Genomic DNA, 16,654 nt, shown 5'->3' on the forward strand with positions numbered 1-16,654 from the left:
CACAACCTTATGAGGTAGGCCAGTGTAAGTGCTGTCATTTTATAAGTGATTAAACCAAGACTGAGAATAGGAAATGAGAAAAATTGTGAGCTGCCCTGGGCCAAACAGAAAGAAGGGTTGGAGCCAGTTGAATTCAGAAACCTCAATTAAATTACCAGACGAAAAGGAACAGCCAACATTGAAAAATAAGTTTTATGGATTTCACTTTGTAATAAAACAAGGAAGCATTATGTTACCATTAAATGATATTAAAATTATCTTTTATGGCCTTGATTTTGCCACCAAGGCTTTATTCCCAAAATAAGGAAAATTTAAAGAGGCAAGTCTATTCCAGGTTAAAATTTTCATTTGCACACACCAAAAAACTTGCATTTATATGAAGAGTGAGTTTTTTTTTCTTAATTTGACTAATTTTTAACCTATACGGAGCCAAAGGACCTCGTTCAAATTGCTAATCCAAAGTGCTATTGATTAGACCCATTCTGGTTCACAGGGACATTCTCTCAAAATAGATTCTTACCATTTTACAACCCTCCTACGTTTTGACAAAAGAAAATCTGGAACACAGGAAGGAATCATTTCCCCACACATAATGCTCATCTTCATCGTCATCAAAAGACTTTTGGTTAAACCCCATCCAACGCGCTCATCCAACGCGCTCATCCAACGCGCTCATCCAACGCGCTCATCCAACGCGCTCATCCAACGCGCTCATCCAACGCGCTCATCCAACGCGCTCATCCAACGCGCTCATCCAACGCGCTCATCCAACGCGCTCATCCAACGCGCTCATCCAACGCGCTCATCCAACGCGCTCATCCAACGCGCTCATCCAACGCGCTCATCCAACGCGCTCATCCAACGCGCTCATCCAACGCGCTCATCCAACGCGCTCATCCAACGCGCTCATCCAACGCGCTCATCCAACGCGCTCATCCAACGCGCTCATCCAACGCGCTCATCCAACGCGCTCATCCAACGCGCTCATCCAACGCGCTCATCCAACGCGCTCATCCAACGCGCTCATCGCGGACCCCGCCAAGCGTGAGTCCTCAACTTCTGCACCCTTAACTAAACCGTCTCCCACAGGCCTTCTCCCACACAGGGCTCCGGTGGACGCTCCACGTTGGCCACCGGCTCTCTGCAGCCTGTGGGCCCCTGCTAGCCCTGCAAGCCACGCTCTCCCAAACCCAGCCACTCCACGGGCTGAGGCATTTTCCTCAGCTCGGAGCACGTGCTGAGACTTTCAACCAATGAAAGCCTCCTCAGCCAACCACATGGTTGTTTTTAGCCAATGAGAGTAAGCACAGCCACGGGGGGGGGGGGGGGCTATTCTCAACCAATCAGCTCCAGGATACCTGGCGATCTCCGCGTGCGTGCATGTGTCCCTGCGTGTGATTTGCTCTCCATTCGTCTGTGTGTCGTGGTGAGCCGCTTTAAGCCTAAGGAACTGACCAAAGTGATAGCAGTTTAAAATGCTAGTTCTGCTAAGGGTGGGAAGAAAAGGTCCAGGGATCTGACGGCCAAAATAGGGACCTATGGAATTTTTCTGACACTATGAAGGGGCCTGGAAGCTTAAACAAGGGGGCCTGAAGAAAACCGTGGCCTGGGCATGTCCAGCAGCAACTGATTTACAAAGGACCCCCAAGAGAATCAGGGGGCTCTCCCGGGAGGCATCCCCATGGAGACTAAGCTGTTAGTGGCGCAGTTTGTCTTCCTCCCCCTTGCAGGAGTGCAGTCCTTTCCTACCCTTCAATGACAACTTCAAACAAGCCCTACTTTATTCCTCCATATTTCTATTCACAGTCTTCCTTCCACATAGATTTTCCTCCCTTTAATTTCTTCTTCCTGAAACTCTCCTTCCCCAGGATCCATTTCAAATGCCATTCAGCCATGAATATTTTACTCCCTCAACTGGATGTGGTCATTCCCCTCCAAAGGGCAGTGTCAGTTCTGTATTGCAGATGTTATTTCCCTGTAAGTTCCTCCTTTGTGTACCCGATAGTAAGTTTTTAAACTGCAGGTTTCAACCCGGAAGTTAAGAATTAAGAAGAAAAGAAATAGGTAGAGAATATCAAAATGCATCGTACATAGTAAGAATAAGTGTTACTTCATGACTCTCTGGTTTCCGTTGTGTACACGGATATATGTGATTGCCAAGTTCAATGTATTTGTCACTGTTGGTGGTAGATTTAAAACATTTAAAAGCCAGGGCCCTAAAATACCTATCCTCTAGCAATGCCTAATGCTGTGAATGCTTTAAGTTGAATAAACAAGTATAAACAAAATCCATATACTCTAATATCAAAAGTTGCAATTTGAAAGAATATAAAGTGAACAAAATGTGTATGGGATTCTGGCTTATATGTAGATATATGGACAGGGTAATAGGGAGGGTCTGAATTTTTACTATGTCATTTTGATAGACTTTCTCCCCAATAAGTAAAATGAGTTCACATTTAAGGCAGATGAAGTACAAGCTTGAGTTCATTTTGGAAAATTTTCCTCATTCACTGAAACCATATCATGATTACAAAGTTCTGCATCTTTAAACTATGTAGTATAGGTAATTCCATCATAATTCATAAAAGAATCTTTCAGAGACACCAATGAAAGTCTTTGTTCAAGTTCTTTCTTTGCCCAAGATGCCTCTGTGTCCTCTCAATACCCCCACCCGAATGGTCTGTAAAAATCCCATTCATCTTCCAAAGCTTAGTTCAAAGGCCACCTCTTCCATACTAGTTATTTTTTTTTATTATTCAATTTTTCTTTTTTCCTTCCTCTGCCTCCCACACTACTCCAAATATGTTCTCTTCTGAATTGCCAGAGTTGAAGACTTTCCTTTTGCACTTATGGACTTATCTCATTCTCCTACTAGATGACAATATGTACAACCCATGTTTTACTCATCTTTCCATACCCTACAGCAACCAGCCCAAGGTCTTGTATTTTAGAGATGATCAATAAAGATTTGTTAAGTGAATCAACAAAAACAACAGTTAACCTACGAAAAGCGATGGTTATTATTTTAAAGGCCCTGAGGACTGGCATATATGTCTAGCAGGTGACCTGAAGTTGGTAGATGACAGGAGAAAAGCAAAAGGGAATGGAGAGGAAGCTGAGCAGAGGTGCTGCTCCTCTCTAGCATTTGCCCCTGCAGACTTACTGAATCCCCCAACTCTAGGAACTTGGCTCTACTGAGTGAAGCTACAGAGCTGGGTAAGAATGAGCACCTTCACCATGTTCCAGGTTCCCCAGTCTGACTTCAAACTAGAAATGGGAAGTAGAATTAAAAGTGTTAATTAAAATAACCCATCTCAACTCTAAGGCATGGCTAAAGAGAACAGCCATCTGGTAATTCAGACTTAAAAACCTTTCCTTGAAAAATAAATATGGATGTTTCTGAGTAAGAGCAACAGTGTGCATGGGAGCAGAGCAGGTAGTTATTGAATTATCAATTGATTGCATATATTGATTAATTCAGTAGTACTAAGCTTTTCCCTTAATATGATCTCTACAGTCATTTGCAGACACTTTCCGTGATGGCTAGAATAAGGGAGCTCAGAGTCAAAGCCACAGTCACAACTAATAAAGTGCAATTAGTTTTATTGGAAAACAATATCCACCAATTAGAAAAAGTTGTTAGGGATTTAAAATGAGATTCGTTTTTGCCATTAATCTGTACTTCCGATTTCCCCTTCAAAGAAAACTGTTTTATTATGATGAAATAAAGGAAGAAGTGTTCAATCACCTTTATTTAAAATATATACCTAGTTTCATAAATTAATTCATAATTAGCAGATATAATTTCCTAAATCATGGCATTCTGTTTTCAGATTTTTAATTTTAGAGCAATACCATTTAAGATTCTGACCTTCTTTTTGATATTTTACCAGAACCTTAACTTCCAGTTCATCAAGGCTTTGCTTTATAATTAATTCCAGAGCCATCTTTACAAACGAAGAGACATCTGCAGGATTCTAGAAAATGCACTGGATTTGAAATCAGAAAAGTGGGTTTTGAAGCTAATTCTTAGTTCAAATATATATACCTCTCCTCTTGCAGCTATCTGACCTTGGGCAGTTTACCTCAATTTCCCCATGTGTAAAATGAGACAACTGAGAGAACTTGCTTTGTAAGACTGTTATGTAGATTAAATGCCCTAAAATATGTACCTTACCTACAACAGCGTCTGGTAAAAATAAGTGCTCAGTAAATATTAGTTTTCTGGAGTCTGCTGTTATTTGTTTTATGGTTTCAGTAAAGTCACATAACAGTTCAAAGCTTGTACTTCCTCGTCTATATAATGGGACTCCTTCCACTTACCACTGCCAGGATTGTCATGAGATTCAAATAAGAAAACAATGGCCATGAAAATACCAGACAACACAGCAAGTAGTTGAATAGCTATTCTGGATCACCTATTAGCTTAAATGTAAACCAAAAACAAAATTTTAAGTAAACCATAAAATTAAGTTTGAACATACCATCCAAAAATTCACCCATAACTGAGAGAAAAATCTCTACTCAAGGAGTTTGGTTTATCTTTAAATTAAAGATAAAACACACAAGCATTTGTGATATGTAAATGCTACATCTGCAAAATGGGAAACACTCCAGCCAAACTGTCCTACTATATTGTAATCAAGAATGCTTCTATATGCCAAAAATTGATGTATTGATTAAAACATGATTACATGTACAGTTTTTATTGAAATGTTTAATTTTTCTTTTTGTAAAAGAAATAATGTATACTGTAACTAATATAAATTCCAAGTCAATTCAACAGACATTTATTGTTTAACAGTGTTCCAGGTAATTCATCTGGGAACTAAGGTTGCAAAGGAAAATAGTGCTCAGGCCCTGTGCTGGAAGAGTCCACAAATTATGGCTGATAATCTCAAAACACCACTTATAAAAGTCATGAAGGGATTCAGTTTGAGTCAGCAAGCAGACGAGCAGCATAAAAAATATGGCAAAACAATAAGTTCTTCCCTTTGACTGCCGTTTAAAAAGCAACAGTCATTTTTTAAAGTACAGTTGCTAATCTGGAAACCTATTGAATTGGTGCCAGAAACCAACATTTCTAAATGTAAACCTGTAAAATAATAGGTATCTGTAAATGAAAGGCTGAAATATCCCCAGGAGCAGCAACACAGTAATTAGCAACTTTAATAGAGTAATAACATGTTTCATATTCTTTCTACACTGACTCTTTGAAGTTTCCAGTGTAATATATACAAGTTTTATTACATTAGGGCCCATCCTTGTGTGTTTTATAGGCGCCAGCATTATGCAGAGCAAGCTGTACTTACACACCATCGGATCTTTTATAAGAAACTGCTCCATAATTCGCTAGCTTTGTGTCTAGTTTATTTTGTTACACCTGTCTTTAGGAAAATAAAAGTCACTGGAAGCCTAAATCACTGCAAATACCCACATAGACCACATATCATCCATATGAGCCATAAATCATACAGCAGTTTAGCTTTAAAATTGTGCACTGCATATTCATGTGCACACCACTTGCAGTTTTAGACACATGTGAAATCTTTACTGAATTAAGGGGGGGGGGGGGGCTCAGTACTACAATAAGCGATTACCAGAGGCAGAACAGAGTACAGTTAATATGCTTGTTCCAGCAGATGTTCATCCCCGTAAATATTAAACATAACACAAGTTCCTCCAGGAATATGCAGGCAGTAATTCCACCACCTGAATAGGGCTAGTTGGAAACATTTAAGAGATAGTGGGGTGGATGGGGAGGGGGAGTGAGGGGTAATAAGAGGGATGTTGAAGCAGCCAATGGGATTTTTAAGACACCCGCAACCGGAATTAAACTGTTTCTACCTGCGATTTACCTACAGCAGCTCCTTAATGTGAGATCCCCGAGAAACAACCCAGAGTGCACCCAGGCTGCGAGCTGTGAGCAAAGCATAAAGGGACACACGGGGCGCCGCGCCTGGAGTGAGGGTGGAGAAGAGGAGGAGGAGTACAACTGTGGTGAGGTGTGAAGAAAGGGCCCAGAGGAACTGTGAACCTCCAGGAAACCAGTCTCCCTGGGCCAAGGCCTCTGGAATTCCCGCACGGAGAAAAATTCGCCTCCTGCCCTGGGTGTTCACTTTTCCAAATCGAGTGGGAGTGGGTGGGACAGACAGAAAGGATGCAGCCGCCAAGACCCGGCGCAGGCAGGGAGGGGGCTGGAGCATCCTCTGAGGGCACTTCGCAGCAGCGCCAACTCCAGGGGGTCGCGGGTGCGAGCCCGAGGCTTTCGGAGAACTGGGAGGAGGCGCAATCGGAGAGGAGGGAGCTGAGAGGGGTTAGGACATCGAGGGGTGGATCCCCAGGCATTAGTGACACGTTCTAAAAATCGCTTCTTTTTCTCTCCACGGTTGCGATCTGCCCCTGGCACACATATCGCGGGCCCCCTGGGCTGGGGCAGGCAGCACGGAGGGGAGGGGACCAGAAAGCGGGGCAAATAGAGGGAAAGGCGGCGGTGCATCCAGCCAGGAGAGGCAGGAAGGAGCCGGCGAGGCGGGCGCCCCCGGCCCACCCCACCCCCACGGCGGCCGGAGCCCCCCGGCCCAGGTGAGGGCGCGCGGGCCGCCCGGGCTCCCCTCGCCGCTCCCGCCCGCCCGAAGCGGCCGGCACCGGGACTCACCACAGCGACTCGAGGTCCCATTCCTGGAGCAGGGCTAAGTCGAAGCTGTCCATGGTGGGAGGTGTCAGCGCCGCCGCCGCTACCGCCGTCGCCGCCGCCGCCGCCTCCAAGGCTCGGGCCGCCCGCGCGCTGCAACGAAAAGCACCGCTCAAGGTGCATCCCGGCCGCGCCCCAGGGGCCGCCGCCCGCCCGCCGCCGGCCCCCGGATCGGGGCTCCGGCGCCCCCAGCCCCCGACTCCCGGCCGGCCCGGCTGGCAGCAGCGCCCAGCGCACTCACCCGCTCGCCGGCTCGCGCGCAGGCACACTCACGAGAGAGCGGCGAGCTCGCCGCGCCGCCGCCGCCCCCTCCCCGGCCCTGCGCCCGCCCCTCCTCCCCTCCTCCCCTCCCTCCCTCCCTCGCGGCGGCCCGGCCCGCTGCAGCCGCCGCCGCCGCCGCGGTGCTCGGCGCCCGCTCGCCCGCCTCTTTCTCCTCGGGGAGGCGCGTGTGCGCGGGCGAGGCCGAGGCGCGCGCGCGCCGTGAGCCCCGCGCCGCGCCCGCCCCGCGCGCCCGTGCGCTCCCCGCGCAGCTCCTCGGGGTCCCGCGCCGCTAGCAGGCCGCGCCTCGGGGTCGCCCTTTGCTCCCCAGACCCTCGCGGCCCTCCTGACCCTCCGCAGCCCCGGGATGCCCGGGCCGGTCCCGAGAGCTGGGGAGAAAGGCAGGCGACCTCACCGAGTGCAGGGGGATGCTGAGCCGTGCCCGGCCTGCCGCATCCCTCTGCCTCTTGCCCTCGCCGGCCCCACCCGGTCCTGTCCCGGCTGCACGCACTTCTTTTGCCTCCCCGAATTCACTAGACCCCCGCTCCGCGCCGCCGCGGGCTCTGTGCAGGCTGCAGACCTGAGGTGGGTGCTGGGAAATTCCCTGGCCGCCCCAGGCGCGGTGAGAGTTAACTGCAGCCCGCAGCAGCGCCGTAAACAAATCGTTTCGAATATATGGAGTCAGTAAGTTATGTGAAATACAGAGGAAGCGGGAAGGAGAGCCCTTCTAAGAAGACCGGCTCTCAGCTGCAGTTTGGCCTGCGGGGGGGGGGGGGTGTCCCAGGATCCCCCCAACTGGAGGGTCCCTGGAAACCAACCGGCTTTCTTTTAATTTCTCTTAAAGGGAAGGCTTCTTGGGTGTCCACTGCAAACTTCCCGCTGCCTCTCCTGTCTGGAGAGTGGCAGACTGTCAGCTGGAATGATGACAGAGTATTATCGTAGCTCCTAAAAATCCAAGTCCTTGTTACTATTGCTGCCCTGGTTTAAGGAACGTCCCCCCAACGCCCTCCGCACCCATGCCGCTCACTGTCATAGATACACTGAGAGTCAAGTCAGCAGATCAGAACTGGAACTCTGCTTCTCCTCTGCTGGTCTAAAATGGGGCCCATCCTGGGTCCCTGACTCTCCTGTCCTCCTGGCCACAGCTCTGGGAGCATCCGCTTAAAATTCCCCAGAATTCTTGGAGAGAGGGGCACAGAGCAATGGCCTCACTTCTCACACTAAACCCTACATTCCCTGCCATCAGGAAGTCCTTCCAGGCGCTCCTTTCCTTTGTTCCTTTTCTGGATAAGAACAGTGGCTGTCTGGGGAGGCCAGAAATTTGGACCCTTGGGTGGAAGTCACAGGGTCCCCTCCAGGGTCAAACCTAGAGACTCCCTTCCACCTTCTTCACCTCACCCACCCCTGAAGGAGGATTAACAAACTAAGTCCTGGACACAGGTAGAAGGCCAGAAGGCCAATGAAAATTCTTTCCTATTTCAGATTGGGTTGCAAAATAGTCAGCCCCACCTCCTTCTTTCCAGAGCCCTGAAGTAGTATTCCTTCCTTTATTCGTATCCATAACTAATGTGCAAAAATGTAAAACACTGAATTTCGGCAGAGACTGCATCAACAGCCGCAGAAAACAGAATTGTTATTTTGGAAACTGACAACTTCCCACCCTTAAAAACCTCCCTGGATAAAAGCTACAAAAGAACAAAGGGAATGTTAACAGAGGAAAAAGTACAGGTGTGGAGGGCTGGCTTCCCAAATCCCAGTCTCCAGAGAAGGGGTAAAAAAAAAAAAAAAAATCTCTCTTCCTAGTATCTCCTTAGCATAAGCCTTGTTGGAAATGTTTGCTCTGGCAAAAGTGAGATCTAGACATCACATGGAGACAGCATTCTCAGGAACAAAGGCTGGGGGTGGAGGGTGGAGGAGAGAGCGAGAGGAACAGCCCCTGTTTGGAAGAACTGCCAGTTCCAAGGCCTGAAGGAGAAACGTGTCCTGTTCCTTGGGCTCCTGGCTGCAGCTGGGAAACTTCTCCAGAAAAGAGACCTCCTGCCCCTCACGGGGATCTGGCTTCCCTTCCCTTCCCACCACATCTGTTTATACAAAGGAGGGCTGGTGAAGAACAAGCAGAACCATGTTTACTGTGAGTCCCAAGCCAGATTTGAAGCTCAAGATACAGATTTGCCCCCAGCCAGGAGGCTGAAGATAAATAGAAAGTTCCAGAAATGGAAAGGGTGGGGTGGGGGGGAGTAAAGCTGCTTGAGGGGCTTATTCACAAAAGGTCTTTCCAAAAGAACTATGAAGTAATGGGTAGATTTATATTTGACTCTAAACTCTGGAGCCTTGTGTCAATATATGAGTGTACTTGAGCCTAAAGCAATTTCACTGTGCAATTTTTTAAAATGTTTTCTTCAGGAATCAGTGTTATTTTCTATTTGAGGCCTTTAACAGGGGGATAGTTGCATTCATATTTTTATTTCCAGTGTTATGTGTTTGTGAAAATTGTCCACTTGGAGGATGGGGGCTTTAGAAGAACCCCAAGTAATAGTTGTAGATACCATTATTTCCTGAGCTATGAGCTATCCATCGAAATAATTCTAAATTAATAATTTCTAGAAGTAAAAGATAGAATGGTGCATGAGAGCCTTTATGAAGAGAACTTTTTATTATTATTTATCTGGTTTATGATAGTGCTCCCATTATCCTTCAGTCTCTAGAAGCATGAACCAAGGCAAGCACTTCATCTAGTTGTCAAATTTTGAAAAGCCTTAATACAAAGCAAAAGGGGGTCTTAGGCCTTCTGGGATGAGAATATTCACCAGAATTGTCAGAAAAGTTGTTCTTGTTTTGTTTTATGTATTTTTTTATTATTATTTAAAGGAGTAAGACATTGCCCAGATTAAAAATTTAAAAATGGTGTTCCCTGTGAAGCTACTGTAGATTTTTTTTTGTGTGTGTAACTTACAGAACTCGTGACTAGGGGACTTATATCCCCAGGGAGATGCGAGCCATACTGCTAAGAGCCAAGGGAAGCCTCCCGACTCAGGAGGGGGCAGCTGGGGAAGGTAGCTAAATTACAGGTGCTGTTTTCTTCCTGAATAGGTTTGTTTTTTTATTTAGGCTAAAACGGCCAAGTAAAAGAACTAAGAAATGAATCCTGCTCCATCTGGGGCACATGAGTGCCCCAAGCAATGGCCCCACTCACTCTGCCAACCTGGAACTAGAAGCCTCCTACGTAGACCCTGAAGCAAATCAGTGGCATCTCACTAAGATCTCCCTGTAGATAGGAATTGAGAGAAGAGAACCCTTACGTGGCTTTATTAATTCATGCCTTATTCCAAAGACCCAGCTGTACCTCAGAGGCGGCTTTCATGACCAGATAGGATTTTTTTTCCCTCTCTCTCTCTTTTGAATCCTGCCAGTCCTCTAGAAAAATATGTGAGGCCAAAAGCCAGCTCTGCAGGTGGTCCTGCTGGAAGGTGGTGGGAGCCTCATCCAGCTCCCATCAGCCCCTGCTCCTCCTCCTCCAGCGTGGTGTGTTGGGACACCTTCAGCAGCTCCAGCAGAGCTCCCAGACACACCACTCAGTCTGCTTCTCCTCCCGGAGGCTCCTTGGGGGGAGGTTCCTTGGGTGTCTGTAACTGTATCTAGGGATGCTAGGATAAACCCTCTAGGCCTTCTGCTTTGGAATTACAAGCTGATCTGTCCAGCCTCAGGACAGCATGGATTTTGAATCCACACAGGATGTCTCGTGTCCTTCGGCCTTCTCCTGTCTCTCCACAGGTATCTCTGTGTGTTCTAGCCTAAGATCCCAGGTGCCTTTCTTTCTTTTTTTTTTTTTTTTTTTTAAACATTCACCAGGTCCTGAGCAGATGGTGCGGCTGTGCTGGCTGTCATCACTCCTCCTATGTTTCCATGGAAACCTGGGGCATAGGGACCATCTCCGCCTTGGGCTCTCTGACAGTATCCTCTGGCTGAGAACTTCAGCACTCCGCCCCTCCTCCCTGCTTGCCTGCTGTCCTGGATCACTAGAGTACATTCTGGGGCCCTGAGAGAGCGAGCCAGGGTCATTCCAGAGATTCTCTAAGGACATACTCCCTGCAAATGGTTGTAAACCGGCTGCAAAAGAGAGGCAGAGGGGAAGGGAGGCCAGTCCTCCCGCTAAGTGGCCAATTTGGGATAGCAGCACATGTGGACAGTCTGTCCACACAACCAGCTTCTATAGTGGCTGGTTATGACTTGGATGTCAAAATAGATGTTCCTAAGGTTTTGCCTGCTTATCAGGCAACAGCTCTTTATTGAGTGTGAGTATATTATTGGGGTTTTACACTCTACTGACATTCTACCCCCTGGGAATGTGTGTTCCTCCCTCCCCCCTCCCCCTTTAGCAAAACCAGGTTTTTCCCTAAGGAATGCACTTTTCTTAAAGTTTCCAACATCCTTCTGCCTACATAATTCATTTATATAGCCACTAAGACATTAATTAGATTCAGAAGTCAGTGGAAACAGCAGAGTTAGTCGGGGTCAGAGGGCAAACAGGGCAGAGAAAAGAGAGGGGAAAATGACCCCTGGGAGAGGGTGAGGAAGTGGAGGGGAATTTTTCATGCCCTTCAAGTACCGAACAAGACAAAGATAATTTCCAAATGCTGTCAATTACCGTAGCATTGTTTAGAGAATTAAGGTATTGCCAAATTAAAGAGAACTTAAGGGGGGGGGGAGTTGATTGGGCACAAGAATTCTATGCATATCTATCTTTGGTGTTATTGTTTCTTATACAACTGGTACATAAGGCCAGTAAGTGCTGCTTACCACATCTTTAAAAAGAAAAAGCAAAGGAGTCACTTAGACTCAAGATGAAAATTCAGACAGGACACAGAGACCATTCGTAAAAGTGGGCGGGTAAAGGCCCTCCTATCCCGTGTATTTCATGCTAGGTTAACCTGTTTGGGGGACAATTCCATTATTTTGTGACATGAGACGATCCCTTGATGCTGGAATAAGAATCAGCCATCCTGACATAAAACTTACATCTCCCCTGGACTTTTGCCAGGCTTGTTCAAGATGTCCACCAGCCAACTATGGAGGGTTCAAGGACTGAAACCATTGAGAACAGGAGATAACTGTAACAGTAGCAAACATTTCTATACTACCATCTACTAGGTCCTGCTCCGAGTATCCATTGCATCTGGTTCTCCCAAGAGCACATAAAATTATGATGCCATAATGGTTTGGGTTTGGTGGGATTTTTGCAAGTGAGTTCACTAACGGACAAATAAGTGTCATAATCAAAGCACGGCAGATCAGGGGTTGGATCTGGTACCCTAATACCATTTGCCACCCCATAATAGCTTTGCCTAAATTATCTATACATCAGAGTTATACCCAGGTTTACAGATGCTTAAATAATTTACATAGTGCAGACCCAATCAGAAGGCAAGAGAGAGCCCTCCTCCCCTCTCTGCAATTCCTCCCCCCACCACCATCAGTTCCTCCTGCCCCCAGAGCTCTGCCATATCACACCTGGAGTGAGCTCCTGTCCCCCTATCCTGTCTCTGTACCTCAGTGTCCTTCCTGGCAACAAGGGAAGGCCAAATTGAATATGCTTTGTCAGTTTTTCCTCTGACAGTTCTAAAATGTGAGAGTTCTGTTTTCAGTTGTTCTTCCTGAGAGCTGCCAGACAGGGATCCCTGGAGTTTGTCAGGAGAGCCATAAACTTTTTCTTGTTTACAGGTAGGACCTCTTTTTCACTTAAACAGATCTCAAGGTGTTGGGCTGTTCCCAATAGGAGTGCTGTGCTGCTGTGTGTTCAGTGCTAACAGACAGCAAGAGCCACTGTCCTGGTGGAGGAGGCTCAGGTTGGCTCTGGGGGACAATGCAGGAAAGAAGTCACAGCACAGCTGTGGGTGATCGGCTCTTTACCATGGCATCAGAGTATCCATGAATTCCATGGTCCCCAGGCAGCTCTTGGGGGATGCTGAAATTGCAAATGGAGCAACTATGGACCATAGCCGAAAAACAGAGACAATTCTAAAGTATATTGTAAGGGGTTAAAAATTGATGGGTAAAGAAAGGGCAGGAGCATAAGATCCTCATAAGGTCCTTTAGATAAAGGCTTCTCCCACAGCTCAGAGCCCTGAAGTCCAGAAAAGGAAGAAACAGAGAAGATTCAACCTCATCAGAAGTTGGAGACAGAGAAGTTTCTGGCAGACACTGCCTGTCCAGTCCTCAGCCCTCCTCCTTAATAACAAAGCCTAAGGGCTGGTTTGGAGAAGTAATAACCCTGGATGAAATAACTGTGTTTTTCCATCTCTCTTAGCAAGAGCTGGGCAAGTGACACCATTCAGGCCAAGGAGACATCTGTTGATGTCAGTTGACATTTCTCAGAATGTTTTGCTCTCCTGAATGGACACCACTCCTTCCTCAAGGTCACTTCCTTCTTCCTATGCAGAATGCAATTTGAGCACCTTGAGCACAAAATCACAGACTAATGTTGGCAGATCTAAAATTAAAAGGAGGCCTTGTCCTGGGCAACATCTTCACACACGTACTCCATGTTTGTGCCACCTACCTAGGTTTGTATGTTGTAGAGCAAAACGAGACCCTCTGTGCCTAAGCCCTGTTGTCATGTTTTGATCATTATAGCTAACTGATTAGAGGAGCCACAGCCTCCTGGGTGCACCCTGCCACATCCAGCCAGGTCTACCAGATATCCCAGCAAGGAACTGACTGTGACTTACAAAAGCCTGTGATTGCTTCCTCAAATATAATCTTGGCTTCTGGGTTCACTGCAATTGTATGATTTGTCAATTAATAAAAAACTCATGCTCAGTTGTCTGAAGACTGATTAATCTGGCTCCAGAATTTTTTGGAATATTCCATACTATTAATTGTTTCTTTATTTTCACATGATTTATTAACCAGGTTCAGTCACTGTTATACCCCCACAGGGATACCAAAAGATCTCACTTATGGAAAATAGTGCAGGAATAATAACCCTCGACCTTTCTTGTGTCCTTGCCACATTTAAAAATATGCATGCTTCAGATTTTGTTATTGTTTCTACCAATAAACCAATTACCACTGGATGAAGCTACTTTACTTCAGAAGGAGTTTAGAAAAACAACTAATTATACACTGTGTTTTGAAATATAAACTGCTTTGCAGGGTTAGAACCCCATAATAAAATGGCAGACACTTGAAAGTCAAGAGAAACCATGAAGGCTCTTTCTAGCTAACTTCCTGCCCAATGCAGAAATGCCTGCTACATTAGTCCTGGTGTGTTCTGCTTTCACGTGAACAATTCTAGTGTTAGGGAGCTCATTCTCTCAAAAGGTTTCCAATTTCCCTTTTAAAGAATTCAGGTCTGGCCAGAACAACATTCTTCCTCATGTTTATGGATCTCACATTGACTTCTCTGTACCCTTCTAGTACATCACTAGCCGCGGTCAGCACCCAGGATTAGAGCTCGGTCTCACTGAATTCTTTCTCTTGGTTCTCCATATATTGAGGTGATTTCCTCGACACTTTGGCAGGGGAGAAGTCCCAGGTCCATTGGGAATACTGTACGGAGAAGGAGAATCCGTCTCTTAAAAGGAGCCCTCTGGCATGGGAATGAGAGAAACCCCAACTTCTTAGTTTCTTAGAAGAAGGAAGCCTCAGGCAGAAGCTGGAACTGGCCACAGGAAGGAAAATGCCCACCACAAGATAAGAAGGGAGGAATCCCCTAGAAAGAGCCATCTCCCCACTCTCTGCTGCCTGCTGGTTCTCCAGGAAGAAACTGCACAAGGGAGGTAGAAAGTGAGAGAGCCCAGGATCCTGGGGAGAGGGTGAGAGCGAGCACAGTAGGGGTCCTGAGGAAAATTCCAGGCCCCACAGCCAGCCCTCCCACCCACTGAAGTAACCAGAGCAGCACTTTCCGGGGAGGCTTGCCAGTGCTTTTCCACAGCTCCACCTCTCCTGCGATGCTTATTATAATTCTATACACTTGGCACCGACAGTTACAATTTTATGAATTTAGCATTGCTTTCTGTCACTCTCTAGGCAACAATATGAGGTTTATTGCAACATAAAGGAAAACTCATCCTCCTGGACCTGAGTGAGTCTCAGCCCAGATTCCCATGCCGTCATCCCTTGAAGAATGCAACCTCAAGCCGGGACTGAGGTTATGGGGGGATGCTTTCCCAAGCCTGGGTCTCGGGGTCAGGCCCCAAGAGGATAATCTCAAATGATCACATAAGTCATTTCAGATATTGATTTCCTGAACAAACATCATGCACCTAGTATGTGTTAAATGGTGGTCTTAGAAAAGAGATGGGAAGAGGAATTTCAAAAGCCAAAAAGGCCTGCCGTCCGAGAGGATTATGCAAATACATCTTCATTCACTGGCTCATCCTTGAGTCTAACAGTTACTGAGTCAGTTCTGTGCTCTGAATTTTGCCAGGCACTGAGGTCACCACTATAAGCAAAACAGATGTGGTCTCCTGGAGGTCAGACGGAATTCCGTTCTAACGTGGTTGAGACTGTGATGACGGATGCAGGCACTCGGGAGCTCTTTCTAGAAAGAATGGCTGACTTGTATTCCAAGTGAAGAGCCAACTTATCTAGAAGAAAGGGTTTGGGGAAGATGGGAGAGAAGAACAACCCATGCAACATTAGCAAGTTCCCAGCTATGATCAAGAAGCCAAAGTGGGTAGGTGACATCTGAGCCCCTCTTGAGCGGCTTAATATAGAAGCTAACACTTGGGTTGGGTCTAATGGTGTAAAAGCCAAATGAGGTGTTGTGACAGCCATGGAGGAGCATTCCAGGCCGAAAGAGAAGCATGTGACGCAGTGCCAGGGCCAGGAGCAGCATGTCACGTACCTCTAACAGAGAAGTTTCTAGGGGGTCAAGGCATTGCCCCAGGGTGGAGCTTGTCGAAGCCAAGTGCAGGGTCAAGAATGAGGGAGGGGGGAAAGGACCCGAGAAGGAGGCCAGGTGGCAAAGAACCTCGCTCTGGTGTTGTGAAAGCATTTTCAGTGAGCAGGAAACAAACATCAGAGACTCGGTAAAACAGCCAGAGAACACCCAGCTGCCAAACCCGGAGGGACAACGAGAGTCGAAAAGAGGAAATGGTTTCTGAGAAGCCAGAGAAAGTATTTCACAGAAGACTCAAACCGGAGGTTTTGCTTCCGTAGTAAAATCCAGCAAGTCTGCAAACCCCTTCCCTCCCAGGGCCACCGCCTCATTTGCAAAAAGAAAACGGGGAGCCTCCTGTTCATACATTATTAAGAGCTTCGAAATGCTGACAGCAGAGCTTTAAATCAAGGCAGGACCCTTCTCAGTGCGGGTCCCCTGCAACAGCACAGGTGGCATGCACCTGAAGCCCGCCCTTCACATGTAGCCCACCCTGCACCTGAAGCCCGCCCTGCACATGAAACTCAGCAGCCCTGGTGGTCATTTCATGTTCCTGGGAACCTTTTTCACCAGCAGGGTGGGTGGGTCCTGGCTTCTTGAGCCTGGCATCACGAGGACCAGCTGCTAGCACACACGTGAGAGCCCCCTGTACTTGGGTTTGTTTCATAATGAAAATGTTCCCTTATTTCCTGTTCATGTGCATAAGAGACACTCGGGAAGGCAACGCAAGCTGTGCACAGACAGTGTGTAGTGTGTGATGGGGAGGGGACATCACATCTCAAATACTTTCCATTTTTCCTTCCCCCTTTCTGGACACT

General features: G+C 47.0%; 1 protein-coding gene across 3 annotated transcripts in view; it reads right to left on the reverse strand.

Moving 5' to 3' along the window:
• The window catches only part of Aff3 (ALF transcription elongation factor 3), a 534,054-nt gene that overhangs the window by 490,611 nt on the left and 26,789 nt on the right, over window positions 1-16,654 (reverse strand). For all 3 annotated transcript variants that reach the window (XM_046440319.2, XM_058578305.1, XM_058578304.1), the window contains exon 2: window positions 6,662-6,790. In XM_046440319.2, the coding sequence (XP_046296275.1) occupies window positions 6,662-6,714 (53 nt within the window). In that variant the 5' untranslated portion in view covers window positions 6,715-6,790. The remainder of the gene's footprint in view (window positions 1-6,661; window positions 6,791-16,654) is intronic.

This window comes from Marmota monax, unplaced genomic scaffold (assembly GCF_021218885.2).
Source record: "Marmota monax isolate L192 unplaced genomic scaffold, Marmota_monax_Labrador192_F-V1.1 WCK01_AAM20220418_F8-fsc00210, whole genome shotgun sequence".
Lineage (NCBI taxonomy): Eukaryota > Metazoa > Chordata > Mammalia > Rodentia > Sciuridae > Marmota > Marmota monax.